General features: G+C 35.0%; 1 protein-coding gene across 1 annotated transcript in view; it reads left to right on the top strand.

The window, feature by feature from the left end:
* OVCH1 (ovochymase 1) overlaps window positions 1-22,045 on the top strand; it is a 64,133-nt gene extending 42,088 nt beyond the window's left edge. The window contains exons 22-29 of the mRNA XM_033117659.1: window positions 1,025-1,150; window positions 2,112-2,247; window positions 3,017-3,156; window positions 12,006-12,035; window positions 13,327-13,551; window positions 19,650-19,823; window positions 21,616-21,794; window positions 21,905-22,045. Of these exons, the coding sequence (XP_032973550.1) occupies window positions 1,025-1,150; window positions 2,112-2,247; window positions 3,017-3,156; window positions 12,006-12,035; window positions 13,327-13,551; window positions 19,650-19,823; window positions 21,616-21,794; window positions 21,905-22,045 (1,151 nt within the window). The remainder of the gene's footprint in view (window positions 1-1,024; window positions 1,151-2,111; window positions 2,248-3,016; window positions 3,157-12,005; window positions 12,036-13,326; window positions 13,552-19,649; window positions 19,824-21,615; window positions 21,795-21,904) is intronic.
* The last annotated feature ends 777 nt before the right edge of the window (window positions 22,046-22,822 follow it).

Here is a 22,822-nt window from a genome sequence, read left to right as displayed (position 1 = left end):
GACTCTTCTTGGTTGTGGGAATCCAGGAGTGAACAAAACTGAATAGGTGGACAAGCCAGAGGGGAAATGAAGTGGGAAGGAGAGAAATAGTATCTAGGATGTAGGTACCATATAGTGGTATGTAGTATAAGCAGCAAATGTCTTTTTGAGTAGGTGATGTTTAAATAAATGTTACAGAATGATACTCAATTATTTTTAATAGTAGATGAGTTTGATTCTAAGAAATTTGCAGGTTCTTTCCATACCTTCTTAATTGTCAGCCCTCTAAATTGTTTAGAATTATGGTTGTAATTTTTTCTTGCATCTTTGACTTAAGTTTCTCAAAGTAAAGCAATAAAAAAAAAAAGCCTGACACTGAGGAAAGAATACATTTTCAGATAGAAAAAGTTTTCCATCATGGATCTTCATGGTGAGATATTTTTAATAAGCAGGTTAATTTTCTAGGAGAAAAATGACATATCAGCATCATTTTTAAGATAAAATAATTTACTACCTACTGTCCTTCAAGGAGCAATACCCATAGTAGACTGGGATGGGTATTGGATTCATGGACCTGGGTTCAGATCCTGACTCCCCAGCCCCCCAGTCTAATTTTGGGTAAATCACTTGAGTTCTGGAACTCTGTTTCCTCATTGGAGAGTGGAATAAATTCCTACCTCATGGATACAAACTTGCAACTAATAGACAGGTAAGTCCCAGAAATTGAACAACCCACAGTATAGTGAATATAGACAATAATATTGTATTATAATCATCAAACTTGCTAAGGGACTAGATCTTAGTTGTTGCCACCACAAAAAAGAAATATGTGATATGGTAGAGGTGCTAACTATTGCTACAATTGCAATAATATTACAATATTTAATGTATCAAATCAATATGTTATATACCTTAAATTTACACCATGGCACATGTCAAATATATTTCAATAAAAATAAATAAGTAATTGCTATCTCTAAAATAGAGAAACTGCTCAAAACTTTGAGTTCCTGTTTTCTACTAGATTTGATTTTTTATAACCTAGGTGCATTATGTGGAAGACGGCTTTACCCAATGATTTTCATCAGCTCTGGACCCCTGGTGAGGGTAACATTTCGTTCCCTTGTGCAAGGTGCTTTTGGCATAAGTTATATTGTCTTTAGAGTCCAAGGTATGTTTGGTCATTTTATAAACTTATAAAATTAAAAGTTAATGATTTTCTTTTTAGGAACATTCAAAACTTATACATTGTTTTGTAATAAATTGTGTTTCTGTGTAGAGTGAATTTGTTTCAGGTGATCTGTGTGATTGGCTAGGTCCAAAAGAGAAACTGCTCGGTGGATAACTTGATTGATTTGTAAATCATTTAGAATTGTGATTTTTGGACATGGCTAAGATACATTGGTTGCAAAATAACAGTTTTGAATGTGATTGTGATTTTACACCACAGAGAGCTTTTTCTGCAGCTGTAATTCTCTTGGATGAGAAGATCTGGGTTCTCTGTCTTAGCTGGCTAATTAGTTCTGGAGACTTTGTTATATCTATTTCCTTTATTGTGCTATTATAATAATAAAAGGTTAGAATGAGTTTTGAAAGCAAGCCACAAATATTAGATGCCAGGATTATAAATGTACACTGTATGCAATCAGAGTTATCAGATTGCGTTTTAGAATATATATAATTAGTAAATCTTTTCGACTCTTGATGAGCACAGGTAACTGAAAGCTTGTTTCTCTCCTTGGCACCAAAAAGCACTGCCAAAACATATTTCGGAAAAAGTTAAGTGACTAATAAAGTAAAGCATGCATATCATATAAAAGTTTTTTCCTGAAGATCTATATTAAGAATGTTGCTTTCTGATGGAATTGTTCCTGGCACCAGCATTATCTACAGTCATCCAACCTTATCTTCCGTAGACCCTAGGCTATGCCAAAGATAATTCTTAGAGTTGTTGGTTTTCTGTATCTTTGAATGTTTCAAATACAGACTCTTCAGTGACACTAACCACCCTCTGTTAACTTTTTTCCTATAACAATTAGTGAAGAAAGCTGACTGCTTTGATTTGACAAGCAAATAGCAGGCCTCTTAAAAATTAGTTTTATTCTCATTCCCTTTTCTTTCTTTACTTCTAGGTCCAAAGGATAGTAAAATAACCAGACTTATTCAGGGGGCAAACCAAGAGCATGTGGCCACTTGTAAGGATGTTATTCTAACCAAACCAGTAGGAATCATACAGATACCAAGATATTTTCACAGAGCCACTCTGAGGTGAGGAAGGAATGTTTATTATGATGAAAGAAGTATATGAATGATTACTTGACACACAGTAACACTTGACATTTGCCTAAAGCATTGTTTTTACCTCTTCTCCTTAAATAATAGACTGAGATAATCCCTGATCTGAAGCCTTCAATATACAAAAGAGGCATTCGATATACAAAAGATAAGATTATCCCCATTTACAAATGGTACTTTTTCAACAAAAGAGATAATTTATCAGGCCAAGTGGAAAGTCACTTTTCCATCAGAGTTTTGGAGATTGAAATAGTGCACGCAGAATATTCTGGCACTAAGTAGGTACTCAATAAATGGTTCTTAAATTGCAATAATGGAAAGTGAGCTTTCTTTGAATTAAACAATAGAATAAATTTAAAATGAGAAATGAAAAATTAAGATTTATGTAATATCAACCTTAAGTAAATTTATACAATTTGGGGAAGTTTGGGGCAAATCAGGCAAAAGAAGATCCTTAACTCTTCCAGACAGCAGATCAAAATTTAGAGTACTTCGCATGATTGACCAACCGTTCACCAAGATGGGTAAATTTACTTAAACCGTTTGACAAAATAAATATTAGAGAATATTTTTAATTATTATAATTTAAAGTAGAAATCTTTCAGCCAAACACAAAGCAGCAGATATAAAAACTAAGGCACTCTAAGAATCAATAACAGTGATACATTAACTTCTGAACAGAGTAAATAACGGTATATGCTGTTTAGAAATAATTTCTGACGTTCTTCCATCTGTCCCATAGCTGCCACTGGAGGTTACTAGCGCCTTTGAATCACATCATTCGCCTGGATATTATCAACTTCCAGATGAAGCCGACACCTTTGGCCTGTCAGGGTCGCCTGCAGGTTTTTGAAGGATTTGGACGGGGCAAAAAATTAATAGGTAACTAATGTCCTATGGAGAACTATGCTATTGATTTTTTTAATGAAATCTTCTTTGATTGTTTTGTATTCTGTGTGTGACTTACAGGTATTGTAAATTAGCCTCTTCTTAGATGATGTTGAAATAGTCTTATTATTGCTATTGTTTTTAGATTTATTCTTGAAATTAACCTAATACTCTCTCAAATTAAGTTGAAAACAAAATCCAACTATATGCTGCTGACTTGGGTCATACCTAGATTAAAATTGCCCGGAGATACTAAAAATAAAGCAGTTTTAGACAAACATAACACAAGAAAATTGAGGCTATAATATTAGACAAAGTAATATTTATAGGAAAGACATTAAATGGGTTTATCAATTAGATGGTAACCAGAAACCTGATTACAGTAATTTAAATGTATTATTCTGGACAAAAAAAAAAGAGAGAGAGAGAAATCTAGAGGTATGCAGATACACCACTAATTCAACAGTTCAACTCTGTCAAGATTGAAGTTACTGCAATTTTCTAATGTTTCCATACTGGCTATTTCAGTTCTCACCATTACACTGGAGGCAAAAGGAAGAAGGGGTATGGTGAAGGATTATTGCCATTGAGAAAGCAAACGCATTTCCAAGAATTCTGTGGCAGATTTAAGTCTCTTTGACCAGATTTGTCACATGGCCATAGCTGACTGATAGATGACTCGGGAGAAGGGAAATGGAAACGGGGTTTGGGATGGTGGACCAATAGTACCAGATGTGATGGGATATAGGAGTCCAGAGTCCTGGAATTTGATGATCCTAGGTTCAAATGTCAGTTCTGCCACTCAGTAGTTCAGTGACTTGAAATTTTTCCCAAAGCTTTCTAAGACTCAGTTTCCTCATTTATGATATAAGTATAGTAATATCTACCTGCTGCTTCTCATGTGATTTATGAGAACAGACACCACCACCACACACTCACACGTGTGCACTAATTCCCAATTTACTTAGTCAAAGATGCAGATGCCCACTGACACAGGTGACTGCCCAGAGGGAGAGGATGCAGGGCCTTTCACTGGCCTTTGACTTCCTAAAAACAAAACAAACAAAAAACCCCACGTGCTAGTAGGCTCCTTCCAGAACTGATGAAACAGCCAATCGTTAAAGCACTGACTTTTATTCTTTTGTCTTACATTACCATCCCAGAAGTAGACACACTGACAATCTTCGTGTTTCTACTTAAGAGAAAGTTAATAAACACGGAGCTTTCCTGGTTCCTGAGCCAATTTAGCATCAAAAGGGTCATGGCTTCTTTGGGGGAGAATGCAGAATCTGAGCCTGGTATCCATGGAAATTATCTTTGCTTCTTCCTGTCTTGCCTTACAGAATACCAGTTACTGGTACTGCTTCATAAGCTGGATTTCAGACTTCAGTGATGATGCATGTTAATTATTATAAAAGAAACCAAGCTTATGCTGTGTTTGAATTAGAAATATACATTTCCATTCCTGTTCTTAAAATAGACTATTGTTTCTCTAATGTCTCTCCATCCATTGGTGGGGTGTCGGAACACACACAGTTTAGGAGAACAAAGAAATGCAGAAATGGGAAGTAGTACATTAACTATATCAGTTATAATTTCTGATGTGAATGCACTACATACCTGTTCTGCTTTACTTAGAATTAGTGCTCAAGATGTGTGTACCACTTCCTATCTCCTCCCCCAAAACTTTTTTTGACTCTATTTCAATTTTTGCAAGTAAGGTTTATAAATTCCAGGGGCTAACTCAATGCTTGAGGTCAATGGGTTATTCAATGAATATTCAACATAACCAGATACTATGATTTATTCCTAGAATACAAGGACAGGTTTTTTTTTAATATTAAAAAATGTATTATATATCACATACCGAAGTCAAATTAGGAAAAATAGATATAAATTCACTATAGAGCGGTTATATTTTTAAAACCATACCTGTAAAAATTAGTTAAAATATGTAATGGAAAAAATATTCCAGTTGTAATTAGCAACAAAAACCATAAAGCTAGGAATAACCTTAAACTGAAATGTGACATTTTTCATCAAATGTAAAACTTTACACACACACACACACACACACACACACACACACACGGGTCTTAATAGAGAAAGCTATCATGTTCTAATACTGGAAGACATAATTAACACTAATTCATCTCAAATTAATTTACAAATATAGTATATTTCCCAACAAAATTTCAAGGGGAATTTTTTTTTTTTTTTTGAGAGTAAGGAAGAAGTTGATAGTAACTCTGAAGTTTATCCTTAAGATAGATAACACTAGGTGAAAATGTTTTGGGGAAAAACTGATCAGTTGATGAAACAAATTATCAGATATTAAAACATACTTTAAAGTGATGATAATTAAAATGGAGTAGTACTAGTACAAGAAGGGACACATAGGAATGGAAATAAATAGACCAGAAGGGAAATCAGAAATATAAGGCACATATATATGATAAATTTGGAATTACAAATCAGAGAGAAAAATAAATCATGTTCTTCATCATATCATTAAACAGCTGATTAAAGAGTTATATACATTTTTCTTAAGCCATTAAAAATAGAAAAAATAGTTATTTTAGCTATGGTTAGAGCAGGACCTTCTCATAAAAGCAATGAAAGAAAACAGGAAATTATCAATAAATTCCTATGTAATTAAAACCTTTTCTGCTCTAACCAAAACAAAATTTAAAAAGCTAATATCAAATGGGATTTTCAACATCTCTGAGAAGGGGTTAAGGTAATTAACATAGGGAATGTTCATAATTCAGTATTCGAAAAGTTCAAGTCTGTAAAAATAAATTCATAGGTCCTAATATCTTTGACTTGGCGTTAATTAAATTTCAAGTTAAAATCAGAGTCCCCAAAGCTTTTGACTTTTTGTTCATTTTCTAAGAAAAGACAAACTATTGACCCAAGTGATTTTTGAGAGACTAACACACTTAGCCTCCTTTAACAGATAAGAAAGGTCAGTGAATGTTTCCTATTAGTTACTCTACTCTAAATTAAATCTTATTTTATATCTTGTCACAATGAAGTTGATCCTCTAGCCATCTGTTTACTAAAAAGGCAGTTTTCCTGTAATAGTAAAAAGCTTAATAATTCCTAGAATTATCTTCTTGAAACCTTGAAACTGTGTTACAGCAAACTACCTTTCTTAGAATATTTGTTTCAGAAAATACTGTGTCTGATCAAAATTGAAATGGTTTGTCATAGGAAGCAGATCTGAATCATCAACCTTATGATGATTAACCCTTGACTATGACCTTTCTAATATACTATTACTTGACTCAGCAAGTATAAAGCACAGGTTTATTCTTTTGGAATTAAGAGGATCCCTAATATAAAAATTTTAAAAAGCAAGTACAAGAAATAAGAGTTATAAAATAAAATGTTTTCACATAACTCTTTTATAAAACTGGAAAATCCTATATGTAATAATGAATGAGAATATTAGGAAGAAAAACTACACGGTGTAATTAAAATTTTTTAAAGTGCTGCATATGACTAAAATAAAGATCTAAAGGAAAACCCACCAATATGTTTAACTGGATATTTCTAGAGTGCCAGATTATGAGTAATTATTTTTGAAATTTTCTAAATTTTCTTCAGTAAATGAGCATTCTAATCTTTAAAAAACTATAAAAAGCAAAAGAGGAAGGAAAAATGTTTTGTTCTGGAGTTGAACTAGCCTCATGGGGAGAACTTCATGTCCGCAGTCTGTCTACGAGCAGTCTCCCTCACAAGAGAACCATTGCTGCAGGGGCTCAGACTCCATCATCTTCTGAAGGATGCTTTAGAAATTCTGGGCTAATGGGAGGTTGCACCATTCCTAACTAACCCTAGGATTCTGAATCTCGGGAGATCTCTAAGAACTATTGCCTAAGAAATTTCATTTAGAACAGCTAATGGTTTTGATTTTCGTTCCAATTACTGCGATGTGCCTCTTATTCATTTAGCTATACTGTGAATAAACAAATGTTGTGTGTAGCTAAGGCTCAAATACACTTCCTGTGTATGGTTATTTTTACTTAAGTCTGGTGACAAGGATAATTTTTCAGTTCCCTGAGGAACTAGCTAGACCGTGTCACCTACTCTTATAATATATAGTTTTAAAAAAAAGTACCATGGTTATTGGAGACATTTTAAGAACTGGGTACTGTGTCCTAGTTGGTTTAGAACCCCTTCTAAACTAAGTGCTTAGACTCAGGAATCTGGAACTAATTGGATTTTATTCTGCTTATTTTTCCCATTTTGATATTGTTGGGAATAGATACAGTTTAAATTTGTAATTTTTAAAATAGGATTCTTTTTTTCTCTTACTTTGCTCAATAACCTTTGCCTTGATGAATAGTAAACTTTTTTTATTTTTTTGGCTAGGAAAATTATGTGACGGGGATTCACCTTCATTAAAATCTCATGGTCCCCTTATGATATTGATTTTCACATACAATGTCAGTTTGGCGATGCAAGAGTTTTCTTTGAGATATTCTTTTCATATTTCTGGTAAGTCTTTTGTGTTTTTTCATATTTTTTACGTATTTGTTTTATTGTGCTTGTTATGAAGAATATGTCACCAAATAAACAGATTGGAATTATTTATTTCATTTGTCATCTTTAGGGGAGAAGACAAAGATAATATTTAAAGTTATGACTTCCGTAATCTGTGGAGGCCTCAAGCTAAACCTCTATAAAGAATAAGGTTTCAGTTTTTCTTATAGCACCGAAGAATTTTGCTTATTTTTCTAGATACTTGGAATATTATAACGATACAGTAGGAATATTTTATCCCTAACATAAAAGTTTCAAGTAGTTTTTTGAAATTGTTTTTCTTAATGTGCTAATATCAAGAGTAATTAGTTCTTTTTTAATTGTTTGGTGGATAGTTCATATACATTAGCTGCAACAAAATTATTAAAAAAACATGCTTTACTTAGCATTCCTGTGGTTTGGGCAAAGGCACTGATAGCATTGTGAAAACAGAACTATTGCGAATTATAGAAATTGGGTGTGATGGAGAAAACATTTGCCGCCTCATTTAATTCTGAACAATTATTAGAATTGTTTCAGTCCTTAAGATTAATCAATTCATACTCATTAAAAATGTTAATTGAAATACAATTTGGCAAGGCATTTCTCCTAAAAATAGTTTACTTATTTTAGTTTGGTAATGTGAGAAGTGTTGGTAGGAGATAACTAAGGAGACTTGAATCAGGTTCAAATTATATTGTCAAAGTATACCTTATAGGACTCACAATAGAATTCTAAACAAAGCAGAATCAAATATCACATTTAAATCTTTAGTTATTGACTATCAACAAATGTTTTTAAACTTATGCCAGGCAGTGTTTAAGGCACTAAGGATTCAGCAATGAACAAGACAGTCCCTGCCCTGGTAGAATGTACCATCTAGTAGGGGAGCTAGTCATTCATCAAATAATCATATAGAAAAATATAGAGTGAAAAAACAGCTGTTTTAAGTTTGGAAGAAAAAATATGGAGCACAATGAAAAATATGATCGAGGTGTGATCAAAATATATGGTGAATGTTTAAATAAAAAAAATTATTACAGTAAAAGACACATTGCCATTAATCCCCCGCAAAATACACCCCCTTGCTTCGAACACACTTATCTCATCATTCTTGCTAATTTCTGGAGCGGTTCTGAAGTCCTCTTTTGTGAGTGTCTTTAATTGTGCTATTGTAGCTGCCTTAATGTCCTGAATCGATTCAAAACGTTTACTTTCATGGTCATTTTGACTTTGGGAAAGAGTCAGAAGTCGCACAGGGAATAAGATGGATGAGGACACACTGTAAGGTTTTTATTTGACAGAAATTGCCATATACCAGAAGCGATGTGTGACTAGAACCTTTCCGTTGTGATCACAAAATATGGTGAATGCTGCTGCCAAATGCCAACAACAGAAAGGCAGGGATCTTCAATATGGGAAGCGGTGCATGGAACATAGTAACAGTGTGTGACAAGTTTCAACTTGTTCATTGCAGTCAGTCAGGTGTGAGCTACAGTTGAGAGAATGTGTATTTTAAAATGTGCCTTAAATCATCCTCCATCATGACAATGCTCTGTCACACATCACTTCTGGTATACAGCAATTTCTGTCAAATAAAAACATTATGGTGCGTCCTCATCCACCGTATTCACTGCCTCTGGCACTGTATAACTCCTGGCTCTTCCCCAAAGTCAAAGTGATTCAGGACATTGAGGCAGCCATGACAGCGCTACTAAAGACACTCACAAAAGAGGACTTCCAGAACTGCATCAGAAAATGGCAAGAACAATGGGATAAGTGTGTTCGACGTGAGAGGGAGTATTTTGAGGGGGATTAATGGCAATGTGTCTTTTACTATAACAATTTTTTTTTAATTTAAACATTCATCATATTGTTTGATCATACCTCGTATATCAGAGGGATCTTGCCAAGTTTGGAAAGAGATACGGATGGAATTCTAGGAAAATAATTTCTCAGCTCTCTTATAGTAAAACTCTATGAAATTTATTTCTAGTCACTGTCTCCCCTTTTGCCCAATCATTTTGTCTTGAATCCATTCCCATAGGGCTTTCTTTCTTACCATTCCACAAACATTGTTCTTACCAAAGCTACCAATGATTTCCACAAGTCTAGATCCAGCAGTCACTTCCCATTCGTAATAGCAGCATTTGGCAAAGATGAGCTCTCTTTCCTTCTGGAATCTCGCTTGTCTTGGCCTCTGGGACATGACTTTCCCTTGGCTCTCCTCTCACCTCCCTGATCTCCTTCAGAGCCTCTTGACTGGTTGATCCTCATCTTCTCTACTACTGAAGGTTGAGATGTCCCAGGACCCAGAAGGTTGACTCTCTTTTCTTTCTTACCTATACTCACTTTTTTTTTTAAATTTATTTTTAATTTATTGGGGTGACAATTGTTAGTAAAATTACATAGATTTCAGGTGAGTGTGCAATCCTGGGATGATCATATACACAGATAACTCCCAAATATTTACCTCCAGTCCCAACTTTTTTTTACTGAACTCCAATACTGTATATGCAATTGCCTCCCTCTCCACTTGGACGTATAGTAAGCATCTCAAACTTAACCAAAATTCAATTCTTGATTTCATAGCTACCCCTGCCTCCAAATTCTTCCTCCACCAATCTTTCCTATTTCAGTAGCTGGCAACTCCATTCTACTAATTAATTGCTCAAGCCATTAATTTTAGTTATTCTTGACTTTTCTTCTCACATTGAATGTAGTTAGTATGTGGGTCTTTCAGTAAAATAGATCTGGAATTGAACTACTGCTCAACAAATTCAGCATAACATTCTGATATGAATCTTCGTTTAGCCTATTTTCCTTATAACAGCTAGAGTGATCATTTTAAAATAAATAATTCAGATCATGTTACTCTTCTGCTTATAATGTTCCAATGGTTTCCCAACTCATTCATAGTAGAAGTCCTTACAGTGACCTACAAGATGCTACTGTGTTTTCCCGAAAATAAGACCTAGCCAGACAATCAGCTCTCATGTGTATTTTGAAGCCAAAATTAATATAAGACCCAGTCTTATTTTACTATAAGACCGGGTCTTTATAACATAACGTAACATAACGTAATATAATAAATATAGCAAATATAGTAAATATAATATATATAATATAATATAATACCGGTCTTATATTAACTTTTGCTCTAAAAGACACATTAGAGCTGGTTGTTGGGTTAAGTCTTATTTTTGGGGAAACACGGTATATGATCTCTTGCCTACATTCTTAACTTCTACATTTCCCCCAATACTCATTACACACCAGGCATGCCAACCTTCTTGCTATTCCTTATCACACCAAGCATGTCCCTCTACTGTTATCTCCGAAAATGAGAACCATGCCTAGTAAGTAGTTGGTGCTCAATAACTGTTTAAATAAAGGAAATGACATTTCAGCCAGAGCAGATTAGGGAGTAAAGAGTAAGGAGGTAGCATTGAATGTCAACCATAAAAAAAATAGTCATGGGGATATAAAGTAGAGCATAGGGAGCATAGTCAATGATATTGTAATAGCTATGTACAGTGTCAGATGGGTAATAGACTTATTGGGGTGTCACTTTGTGAGGTATATAAATGTCTAATTACTGTTGTTTTACGTACCTGAAACTAATAAATAAATAAATTAAATAAAAACAATAAGAAAGAGTAAGGACGTAGCTTTTTATCCAGTGAATGGGTAAGAAATGTATGTATGTCTTATTTATGATAATCCCCCGGCCTAAGACCTAAATTATGAGTGAGAGTTAACTCAGGAGACTGTTATTATACGTATTCAATACTGTTTTTCAGATAAACACAGAAAATCTTTAGTGCAGACATTTTTCTAATGACACCAGAAATTAATACGTGAAATTAATATGTTTATACCCTATGTTTGAGGCATTTAAAGATATGACTCATCATTCATATTCTTGAAATTACAAATTAAAATATGTTAACGGAAATGTAAATTAAAAATATACAGCCATTAAAATTTATGTGGAATATTTAGTAATATGGAACAACAATCACAGTAAATTAAGGGGGGTAAAAAAGGTTATAATACTATAAAGTTGCATACAGTTTTTAATAAAATGTATGTATGGCATAGAAAAAGGCCTGGCAGAATTTACACTAAAACATGAGTATTGGTTATTTATAGGATGTGACTACAGAACTATAGAAGACTTTTTATTTTCTTCTGTGAACTCTGTATTTTCAAAATTTCCACCATGTGCTTATATCACTTTTATAATCAGAAGGATAAAAATATAAAGTATTTATTTGAATGTATTGACCCTGAATATTCTCTTATCCTAGGTTCCATGAGAGGAAACGTTAATGTTAAAGGTAAGACCATAAAGGAGGTAAGGAGTCCAGCTGGCTTGGCTTTGGTTATGTGATATTATGGAAATACCTTTGCTGCTTAAACACCGTTTAGTAAGAAGTGTACTCTGACTTCTGTCAAATACTTTCCGGTGTTCATGACCTGATTCTAATCGCTTTATAGTGAAATATGGATTTGTATTAATTTTCTTAGTGTTACACTTTGGGGGTAATGGAGACTTGGGGCAGATAAGGGAGGGGAGAGTAAGTAAGGAAATATCCAATTATCCAATTAATTGAGAAGAAACGCAACTGCTTTGTTTGTGGAATTCCCCCTGGCTACTTTAAGTCTATTTATTGATATTATTTCCATATATTTCATGTCTTTTGGATGTCTCCCTCTCTCCCTCCCTCCCTGTTTTCTTCCCTCCCACCCCCCCTCTCTCTGCTGGACCATTGCATAATGAAATGAAAGAGCTAAGATTATTGATGAAATAAATTTTGGGGTGGCATTAATTTCAGGTTGTATAATATCTAGAGCATTTGGACAGGCCCCAAATGTGACTGAATTCCTCAATGCTGTTTTCTAGTATAGTAGCTCCTTGGCCCTTGTAAACCTTAATATCCTACCTGTAACTATCTGAGAGTGATCCAATTTCCCTACCTAATAAATGTTTATAATTTGAATTTTATGTGCTGTGAGGCTGAATTTTAGGAGCACATAATTTACTCACAGATTTTGTCTAACCAAGTTCCCACATATATTTCTCAGCCTGCTTGCCTATTTCGTGACTCACATTCCGTGATATCAAAGTCGTTTTTCTACGACTTTTGTGGGGGAAATGAAAAATATTACTGTGATATTTGCAAATTTAGAGAAGTCTTAAAAGTCTTAGGACACATCTGTTGAATATCAAGAGTGGGTTCACTCATCTCTAGATTAAAGATGATAAAATCTATTTCTTATGGTTGTGAACCTTAGGTAAGATTATGGATTACATGTGAACAACAAAACATTGAAATGTAGAAGCTGGTGATTTATTGGTTCACATTTTGTGAGTTAAAAGTCAAAAAACTTCAGTCTGTTTTCTTTTGCGGGGGGCAGTTTTGTAAAACAAAAGTCCTTTAAACTGTGTCTCATTATACGTAAGGAACTATGGATGCAAAGAAAAAGTGTCAGAAATTAATAAATGTACACTATAGTTTAAGTTTTAATGACCTACTTATCTACTTACAGACATTAAAGCTAGAGTCAAGAAGTAACTTAGCTTTTTGATTATTGTGTTAAATATTTTTTTTTTCTTTTTGCCTCAAGGATGTCCTGTATTGGATTTAATTCCAGTTAGTTCTATTGAAATCACATCTCCCAATTATCCCAATATTTATCCAAACATGCTGAACTGTACTTGGACTTTTTATTCCATGTCAGGAAATAAAATTAAGACAGTGATTAAAGACTTGGTAACAGAAGACTCTTGGAACTGTGAATGGGATTACTTCAATATTTATGATGGCCCAGATCAGCAGTCAAGATTACTTGGTAAATTGCTCTTTCTTAAATGGACTACTTTAAGTGGTGCTAAGTATTTATAAAATCCATATATGTGGAAAACATGACCTATGATTACCTTGAGAACAATGTAATTTGTTGTCAGTGATATATCATCTAATCCTTCATCAGAATCCTGGAGCATAATGGTATGAGCATGAGACCACATTCACTGGGTGTGGACCTTTAATCCTAGCTCTTCTTGATCTTAGTCCAGTGTTTCCTATCTCCTTTTACCATCAGGGAGCACTCTAATTTGTTTTTTGTCAAGAGATCATATGTTTTACAAGGTTTTATTCCCTAAACTGCATTTGAAAATTTGTTTGCTCAGGTTTCATCCTCACAGTAAAGGTAGCCATTTTAGACCCAGGGTAAATTAAAGAGGAAAAGGCCAATTAGATTGAATAATCTTTAGAGATTTATTGACCACATGATATCTACCATGCTTGATGTCAGGCAATATCCTGTTCTGAGACTGACTCACGGAGGGAAACTTTTCCAAAGATTTTGCAAGCCAATGTTGCATCACCTTCTCCAGTCTCCTCCCACTACAATCCACCTGTTGCAAAGGACAAGAGGAGAATTTTTGATACTATCTTTTTCCAGGGACCTTGACCTCTTCTGTGATATTCTCAGATTTATAACACCAATAAGTTCAGTAATTTGCTTTGAAATGCCACAGTTATCTCACTTTTTATTATTGGTGAATTTGGTTCCTATCAGGGATTCTAAAGCAATTAGAATATGGGGGAAGGGAAGATGCAAAATTCCAAGTTATTAGTTCTTCTTAAGATTAATTTGAGGCATCTATAGCATCACACCCTGCAACTCTAATTCTCATCAAAGTCCTTCAGCCAAAGACCCCTGGAACACATTTGTAGTTGAACAAGTTGAATTTATTACTCACTGCGAAGAGGGGGAACACACATCATGAGAAGCCATGGGGTCTCAGGGTGTTTGGAAGAACCTATAGGATTTCAGCTTTGGTTGGGTAATTTTGGAGAGGGTCTAAGGCAGACTTGGTCTAGGTTGGTTGTTCTCAGGAAGTGAGGCAATTTTATGATTGGATATTTCAATGACTTGGAGGCCTGACTGGAGTAAGGATAAAACTGCAATTGGTTCCTCATTTTAATCGAGAGAGAGAGAGAGAGAGAGAGACAGAGAGAGAGAGAGAGAGAGAGAGAGAGAGAGAGAGAGAGAGAGAAATGTTGGGTATTTTGGTAGTTGTGCATGACCTTGTTTTTGCCTCATCTTGTTACAGACTCAGAGAGTCCTGTCTGATGTTGGTGTTCTGTGAGATTGTTTATGTCCAACAGGAGAACAACATGGTCTAGCTGCGAGCCTCAGATTGGTTTCTGGATGTCCGGGACTGCTTTTCTGTTTCTCTCTCTTTAGTATTCTTCAATCTGGTGACATTCTTCTTTAAAAGTTCTGATTAATCAGAAATTTAGAGGTGTCAAATGATTACAGATGAGACTGGTATTTCTGTAATTAGCTTATATGATTCTATGTAAAAGTGAGGAAACCACCATTTGGTTAGTAGTTTATACAATTTTATTTCATGCAATTTTATATATTCATACAATTTTATTTCAATGAAACGTAATTTCTATAAGGATTTATTCTTTTAAACTATGGAACTTAGAGCCCCACTGCTACTCCCTCAGCTAGCTAGAAGGGCTATCCCCTGTATAGAACCACCCTGCCTACATCACCTTAGTTGTCTTTTCTTCCTAAATCTTTTTGTTCATCTAAGTAGAATTTACCTATGTTGGGCTAGTGTTTAATCATTGATGTCAATGTAAATGGAGTGATAGATAGCCACCAAATAGTTTCCATTGCAATGATTTTATACTATTTTAATGAAAAGAAAGTAGCAAAACTCATCCTTCCTCCATTGACTCTGTGAAAGGAAGATGTCAGTAAATAGTAAACACCATGTTCAATGTACAGGTTAAATGCATCCATTGCTGAGAATTCCCTAGTATGTTAGGCACGTTGGAGACACAATGTTGAACAAGTCAGATGACCACTGCCACTTTCTCTTGGGAAGACAGACAATAAAGAAGAAGAAAAAATACTACTACTTAACAACAGATATCAGATGCCTCCTCTATCACATCATCTAAACAGCCCCCCACCGTCTTTTCTTCTTGGCATTTATCATGACCTGGCAGATATATATTTGTTTACAATCTTTCTCACTCCACCAGAATGAAAATCTCATGAGACCAGGTCTTACTCTCTTTTGTTCATCGCTGTATCTCCAGTGTTTAGAGCACTGCCAGACATTTAGTAAATATTTGATGGAAAAAAATGGCCTCGGATGTGGGGAGATCTTCGTAACTTGATAAACTGTCAGAGGTCACAGTGGCTGGAGATTGAACGAGGACAGACTGGAATGAGGTGAAGGTGTGGAAGATGGAGGCTTTGTCCAGTTGTGTAGCTCAGGCAGTGGTAATGAGTTTGAATTTTATTCCAATCTAACAAGAGGTCATTAGAGATTTTTACCAAAGGAGTAATAGGAGGGTTGCTCTGGCTGCTGTGTTGGGAGTGGATTTCAGGGTGACGGGATGAATTATACGGATAGTTGTGAAGCTGTTGTGGTATTCTAGACCTGCACAGTCCAATCACGTTGCTATTTAAATTGAAACTAGTTAAAATGAAATAAAATGTGGCATTAGCCATATTTCACGTGCTCAGTTGCTACATGTCATAAGTGACTATCATTCTGGACAGCACTGATATAGAACATTTCATCACTCAGGAAGTTGTTTTGTAGTTTTAGACAATACACTATCCTGCCTTACAGGTGGATAGCAACAGTAGTGTGCATGTGAAGTTGGCAGATCTGGAGATAAAACTGATGGGGTTTCTTGATAGATTGAATATGGAATTAAATATGCAAATCAAGGATGACTCAGAGGTTTATGGTGTGAGATGGCATGCTTATGGTGGAGGTGGCATTTAGAGAGATGGGAAATACTAAAGAGAGAAATAGACCATGTGGGAGAGACCTGATTGGCCATGTTAAGTTTTTAATGCTATGCTACATGCAGATGGAGTTGGTAATAGGTAGCTAGAGGTAGAATTCTTGAAAAGTTTGGGCTAGAAGTATAAATTTGAGAGTTAATAGCTTCTCACCAGTTTCCTTTAGTTATCCTTTCTTCCACACCATCAATCGCTTCTATCATTCTCATTAGTTTCAAACACCATTTAAAACAAAGTCACACAAGAAATTTAGTTAGTGCCCCATGTTTTCTTCTTCCCTTTACAGGAGAATCTCTCGCTTAGAAGTTGGTGGATTTAGGAAGTTAATGGGCTCAATGGCTAGAAGGTCCAACATGGTGAGATGAAACAATTACAGCGGGGAAATATTAATAGTGTTGAATGGATAGGACGTGGTGATTTAGAAAGTGGGATGTTTGACATAAAAATTTTAGAGGTGTCGAATGATTGCAATTTTTCAGAGCAGTGTTAGTAAAGAAATAAAAAATAAAGGGAACCATAGTTCCATTGTATGGTCAAATTTAGCGTTGGCACTTAGCTGGCATGCACCAGCTCAGTCTCCCAAATCTTCACAGTCAGTGTCCAATCTGATTCGCTGTTGCCCTGCCTTATTGGTTATTAAATATCATCCTTGGTCAAGCAACAATTTTAAAGGTCACTGACAAACTGGAACCCATCCATACAGCATAATGACCGGAATGCTGAAGGGCATGGACACCTGGGCATGTTTACCTTGGAGAAGAGAGACGACAGAAGGATCATAATTCTTCTTTTCAAATAATTATGGCATTCTCATAGAGGCTCTTAGGCCATGTATGGAACTTGTTCTGCCTAATAGTGTCTAATACTAGTTATTTAGTATTTCTCATTCAGGCATAGTCGTAAGAACTTACAGCTTTCTTAATCTTCTTAACAATCCTACGGAAGAAAGTTACATTAGTCTCGTCTTAAATATAAGGAAAGCAAGTCACAAAAAGACTGAGTAACTTGTCCCCAGTAACATTATACATAGAGAAAGTAGGATGCAACCCAAGCACTCTGATTCTAACACTTACACTTTTGACCATGTGGCAATCCTTACTTTGATGCTTTTTCATTCAACATGAGAAAGAATAGTCTAGCAATTAGAACTGTTCAAAAAGAGAAAATGCTCATAAGGGCCCCAATCATGTTTTCAGGGCTAGTAATCATATGTCCAGGGTTATTTTCGAATGATCTCAGTATTAGAAGAAAGGTTAAACTAAGTCATCTCTCAATTCTATATTTAAACTAGTCCCTTAAGTTCTCATCTCGCCATCACCCACCGTAATCCTACAGATCTTGCAAACATGTTATCTGTATTTCTGTCTAAGTCATTAATTGAAATACTGTACTTGGCAGAACCAAGGATAGAACCATTTCCATACCATTAAGACCTTCCCTCCAGGTTAACATTGTATGGTTATTTAATCAGCTGTGGAATTTCCTAGCTGTATAATTATCCACTTACATTTTATATCTGTTCATAGGGACATCATAAGATACTTTATGAAGTGCTTCACTGAAACCAAGTTTCATGAAGTTGATCTCATTTCCCCTAGCCACTACTATCTAATTATCTCTTTCAAAAAATTAAATTAGGTTAATTTAATGTGGCATGTTAAGGATCCCATGCTGGCTTCACGTGACCACTGAGTCCTTCTCCAAGTGTTCAAAAACCATTTGCCTAATAATTAGCTATAAAATTTTACTGAGGTTTATTTTTAGTTAACAAACCACCATACTTTATAAATACCGACTCATCTAATCCCATGTGAGTATTATTATTTTTATCTCCATTATGCACATGAGAAATTTGGGGCACAGAGAGGGGTTATGTGGCCCAGGGCCACATAGTTAATAAACTGCAGAGCTGGTTCAAACTAGCAGTTTGGGGATAGAATCTGCCTATAAGCATTAAACTACATTACTTCATTGATATATGTATGACCTTGGAAATCCCCTACAACGCTTTGTTTTCTGTCTCCTACCCATCCCCCTCACCCCAAATCTCCACTTTAGACAGAGTAACATTTTCCGATGTCTATTACTTTAAAACTTCTCGGAGTTTTGTTGTTTCTACCCAGAATCCCTTTACTTGACAGGGTACATCCCAAAAGTTCCCCATCACTTCCAGAACACAAACAGTTTCATCGAGAATAAAAATGCTGTAGAAAATAACTATTCCCTTAGTTTCCATCTTTCTTAGATTTCTGAGATAACATTATCTTTAAGACCAGTCAATAGTGTATCATTGCTTTAATTTAGGAGAATTTAAATTATAGCACGTACAGATAAATTACAGCAAATGGCCTGTCACTGTCAGGACTTTTGCATCAACTTTTGTGTTTCTGACTTAGGAAACTATTCTACATTTGGGCAACCCACATGTCTTAGTTTGGGCTGCTATAACAAAAATACCATAGTCTGGGTGGCTTAAACAACAAACATGTATTTCTTAGTTCTGAAGGTTGCGAGGTCCAAGATTTGGTGTTAAGTGAGAACTCACTTTCTGGTTCACAGGCAGCCGTCTTTTCGTTATGTCCTCACATGGCAAAAAAGGGGCAAGATACCTCTTTGGGGTCTCTTTATAAGGGCACTAATCCCATTCATGAGGGCACTACTCTCATGACCTAATTACTTCCCAGAGGCCTAACCTCCTAATCCAATCGCATTGGGGGGGTTAGGATTTCAACATAGGAATTTGTGGGGGGATACAAACATTTGGTCCATGACACTGTCTGTTTGTTTCTCTGTCCACTTCTCTTCACTAAAATGCCTCTTTTCTCATCCTTACAATCACAGATTTGGTGTACAATTGTATTATCATTTTTATATCAGTTGCTAACCGAGCCATTCCCTTTGATCTTTTAAAATCTGTCTCCTTCCATTATTGCCATCCAATCATGAATTCCATCCTACAAATCTTGATCTTACACTATTGGTAACCATTCATTTGTCAATATCAACCATTTAGTATTTAATGTTTCCTCTTTATCTCCTTTTCCCTATGTTATTGCACAAGAGAAGCATTTTAATTACTTTTATGTTTTACATTGCAGCTCACTTATGTGGCTCCAAGAAAGAATTTGTCTTGATATCCAGTGGTGCTTATCTGACTATGCGTTTTAAGACTGATGAGTCTGTGGGAGAAAGAGGTTTTAAACTTATTTTAGAAGATATGATTCAGAAGCAATCACAGAAAAGCAATATTGGCACCAAGTTGCCTATCAATGGTAAGTAATTGTTTTAAAATGTTTATTAAAGCAGGTACCACATAGGTCTTGAAGTAGAACCTGGGGACACTGATTTAAGGGTCACTGGTAGTCACCGTGCTCTAATACTAAAAACAGAATAACTTCATTTCAAACCTTTCCTTAGTTCACAAGACTTTGGTACTTCAGATGCATCATCTGATATAATAGTTAATGTGTATGCGTTATTTTTATTTAAGAAATAATGATACATACAAATCAGTTGCTATTTAAAAAGATCAGGTGGGAACATTCAAAGTGAAACAAAGGTAGAGTTCTGTGTGTTTCCATGTCTGTCACCATGTCTCTTTTATTAAATAACCACCCCCAACCCTATGAAGGCCCCCAAAGAGAATATTTTAGCTGAACATGTACTAACTTCCCTACATAGAAGAGAAGCAAATTTAATGGTGCTTCTACTTATGCAATCTATTTTTAAGCCAGAATTTCATTAGTTGTGCTTAAGATTTAAAAGCCTCATGAATGTATTATTAGAAGATTCTCTTGATTGGAGTGTAATTCTGGGAAGAATTCTAATAATAAACTTGCAATGCAAAGTTGTTTCTTTTTTCTTTTTTTTTTATGTCACTTTGTCTTTTTTTTATGATGGGGAATGAATGGGCTCTGTGAAAGTCCTTGATCTTGATTTGAGCCATAAACTAGTGAACCACATCATTCAATAGGTGTGATTTTTAATTGTTTAAGGATGCTCACCTATTTGACCTTTCTGTCTTGTTGCTTTTATCTTTCCTCTCTGCATCTCTAAACTGACCATTCTCACAGTAAAAATATTTAGGCTGCCTCATTTCATTTTTTAAGTACTTTTCTTTTGGAAGTAAGTTGAACACTAATAGAATACTGCTGTTATACATGTGTACAAACAGCCCAAAGTTGTAAGACTTATCACATATTACCACATATAATGTGAACTACAAATGCAGAAAAACATTCAGTAAGGCAGTAAACGTTAGTGCTCTAGAAGCATGTCTGAATAAATACCTTTTATGGGTTTTTTTCTAAGACCAGGATAGACTTAATTTTGAGGAGTTTGCATATTTTTTGGAATATATATTTAAAAGGAGGGAATCTATGTTTTATACATATCTGAAGAGAAAGTAGAAATGAGTTTGATAAGTATTGGATGAACAAACAAATCCACTGTATTAGAAACTTTTAGTTTTAAATAGATTTTGGGTGTAAAAAAGAAATTTCTAGTAAGGAATTTATAACAAATGAGCATATTTTATAATTCTCAAATAATATGGCCATGGAGAAAGCTTAATTTTCTTCATATTTGAGGAAATACTTAAATAAGTCTCTGTTTTTTAATTTCCTGGTGGATTTTTTTTTAAAAATCTGAGAATGGAATGAACACATGGTGAGAAATTTTCCTTATGCTTTTCCTTTATATATACATTGTATTTTGAATATGTGTAGTATAAACATTTTGAATGTTTAGGTATGTTATACAGGGATAACAGAAATAATGCCACAGAAAGAACAATGTCCAATAATTTCATAATTGCAATATTTTTGTTTATTTTTTTAAAAATCAATTTATGTTCTGATTTGTCAAATGATGTGTACATGAATGCATCAGTTAACTTTTTTGGCCTTCTGCTCATTTTAAAAGTAGTGGAAGAAAATATGACTCTCATCTCTTATTAAGAACCCTAGTTTTGAACCTACAAAAGAAATAAACACCTCCATTCTGAGATTTTAATTGATTTCCATAAGTATTTTTTATCTAATGTTTTACTGTTACTTTTCTAAGGAAGAAAAGTAGAAAACAATACCGAAAGATGGCCAACCCAAGACAAATGTGGAATTCCAGTTGTTGACCCATTCATAACGGAGGAGTCTGAGAGAAATACAAACGTGTTGCCAGCTGAGCGAAGGGAGCCCAGGGTGGTTGGTGGCCATGCTGCACCTGCAATGTCGTGGCCCTGGCTGGTCAGTCTGCAGCACCAAGGACAGCATTACTGTGGAGGTGCTCTGATTGCGAAACGATGGGTCTTGACAGCAGCACACTGTAACTTTAGGTGTGTGTCTGTGTGGTGCAGGTGGTGCTGGAGCTGTGTGAAGGCCCCCAAGGGGTGTACTCCTTCTGTTTTCCCCATGTCACAAGAAACACTAAGTGTCAAGCTCCCACTGATACAGTCACCATCTTGCAAATGAATGGACATATTGTATTAGGTGGATGAAACTTTCTGGACTTCAAAAATGTACTTACTACTAATAGCTTTTAATTTAAAAGCCACTTCCTGATTCTAGGTATAATTTAGTTTACAAGTAACTAAAAATATTCCCTTCTCTTTCCTCTATAAAATTGAGATGATAATGTCTTCCTAACGTTTTCTCATGAATCTCTTTAACACCAGATTTAGAGCACACAGGTTGCTGAAATGTGGAGTCTTTTCCTTGGTCTCTGATTCTATCTTGTCTGATCACCAAGTTAAAAAGGACATTCTTTAAAATTCTTTGAGATTTTACTTTAAAGGATTTTAAAGAATGGCCTTTAAAAAATTTTTTTTTAACTGAAAAAATCCAGTTTACCCATATCTCCTACCCCCTAACCCTTGCCTCTGGCAGCCACCAACTGTTCTTTGTATCTATAAGCTTGTTTGTTTGTTTTTTAAATATACTATGTGTATGTGTACTTTTTACCTAGATTCCACAGATAAGAGAGATTACATGGCATTTATCTTTCTCAGTTTTATTTCACTTAGCATAATGCCCTCAAGCTCCATCCATGTTGTCACAAATGGCAAGATTTTCTTTTTTTTATGGCTGATTAATATTCCATTACACACACGTGTGTGTATGTGTATATATATCTCCTTTTCTTTATCCATTCATCTATTAATGGGCACTCAGTTTATTTCCATATCTTGGCTATTTGAAATAATGCTACAGTAAACACAGGGGTGCAGATATCTTTTCAAATTAATGTTTTTATTTTATACAGATATATACCCAGA

The sequence above is a fragment of the Rhinolophus ferrumequinum genome, chromosome 10, assembly GCF_004115265.2.
Source record: "Rhinolophus ferrumequinum isolate MPI-CBG mRhiFer1 chromosome 10, mRhiFer1_v1.p, whole genome shotgun sequence".
Classification (NCBI taxonomy): domain Eukaryota; kingdom Metazoa; phylum Chordata; class Mammalia; order Chiroptera; family Rhinolophidae; genus Rhinolophus; species Rhinolophus ferrumequinum.
This window is presented reverse-complemented; position numbering and strand designations above follow the sequence as displayed.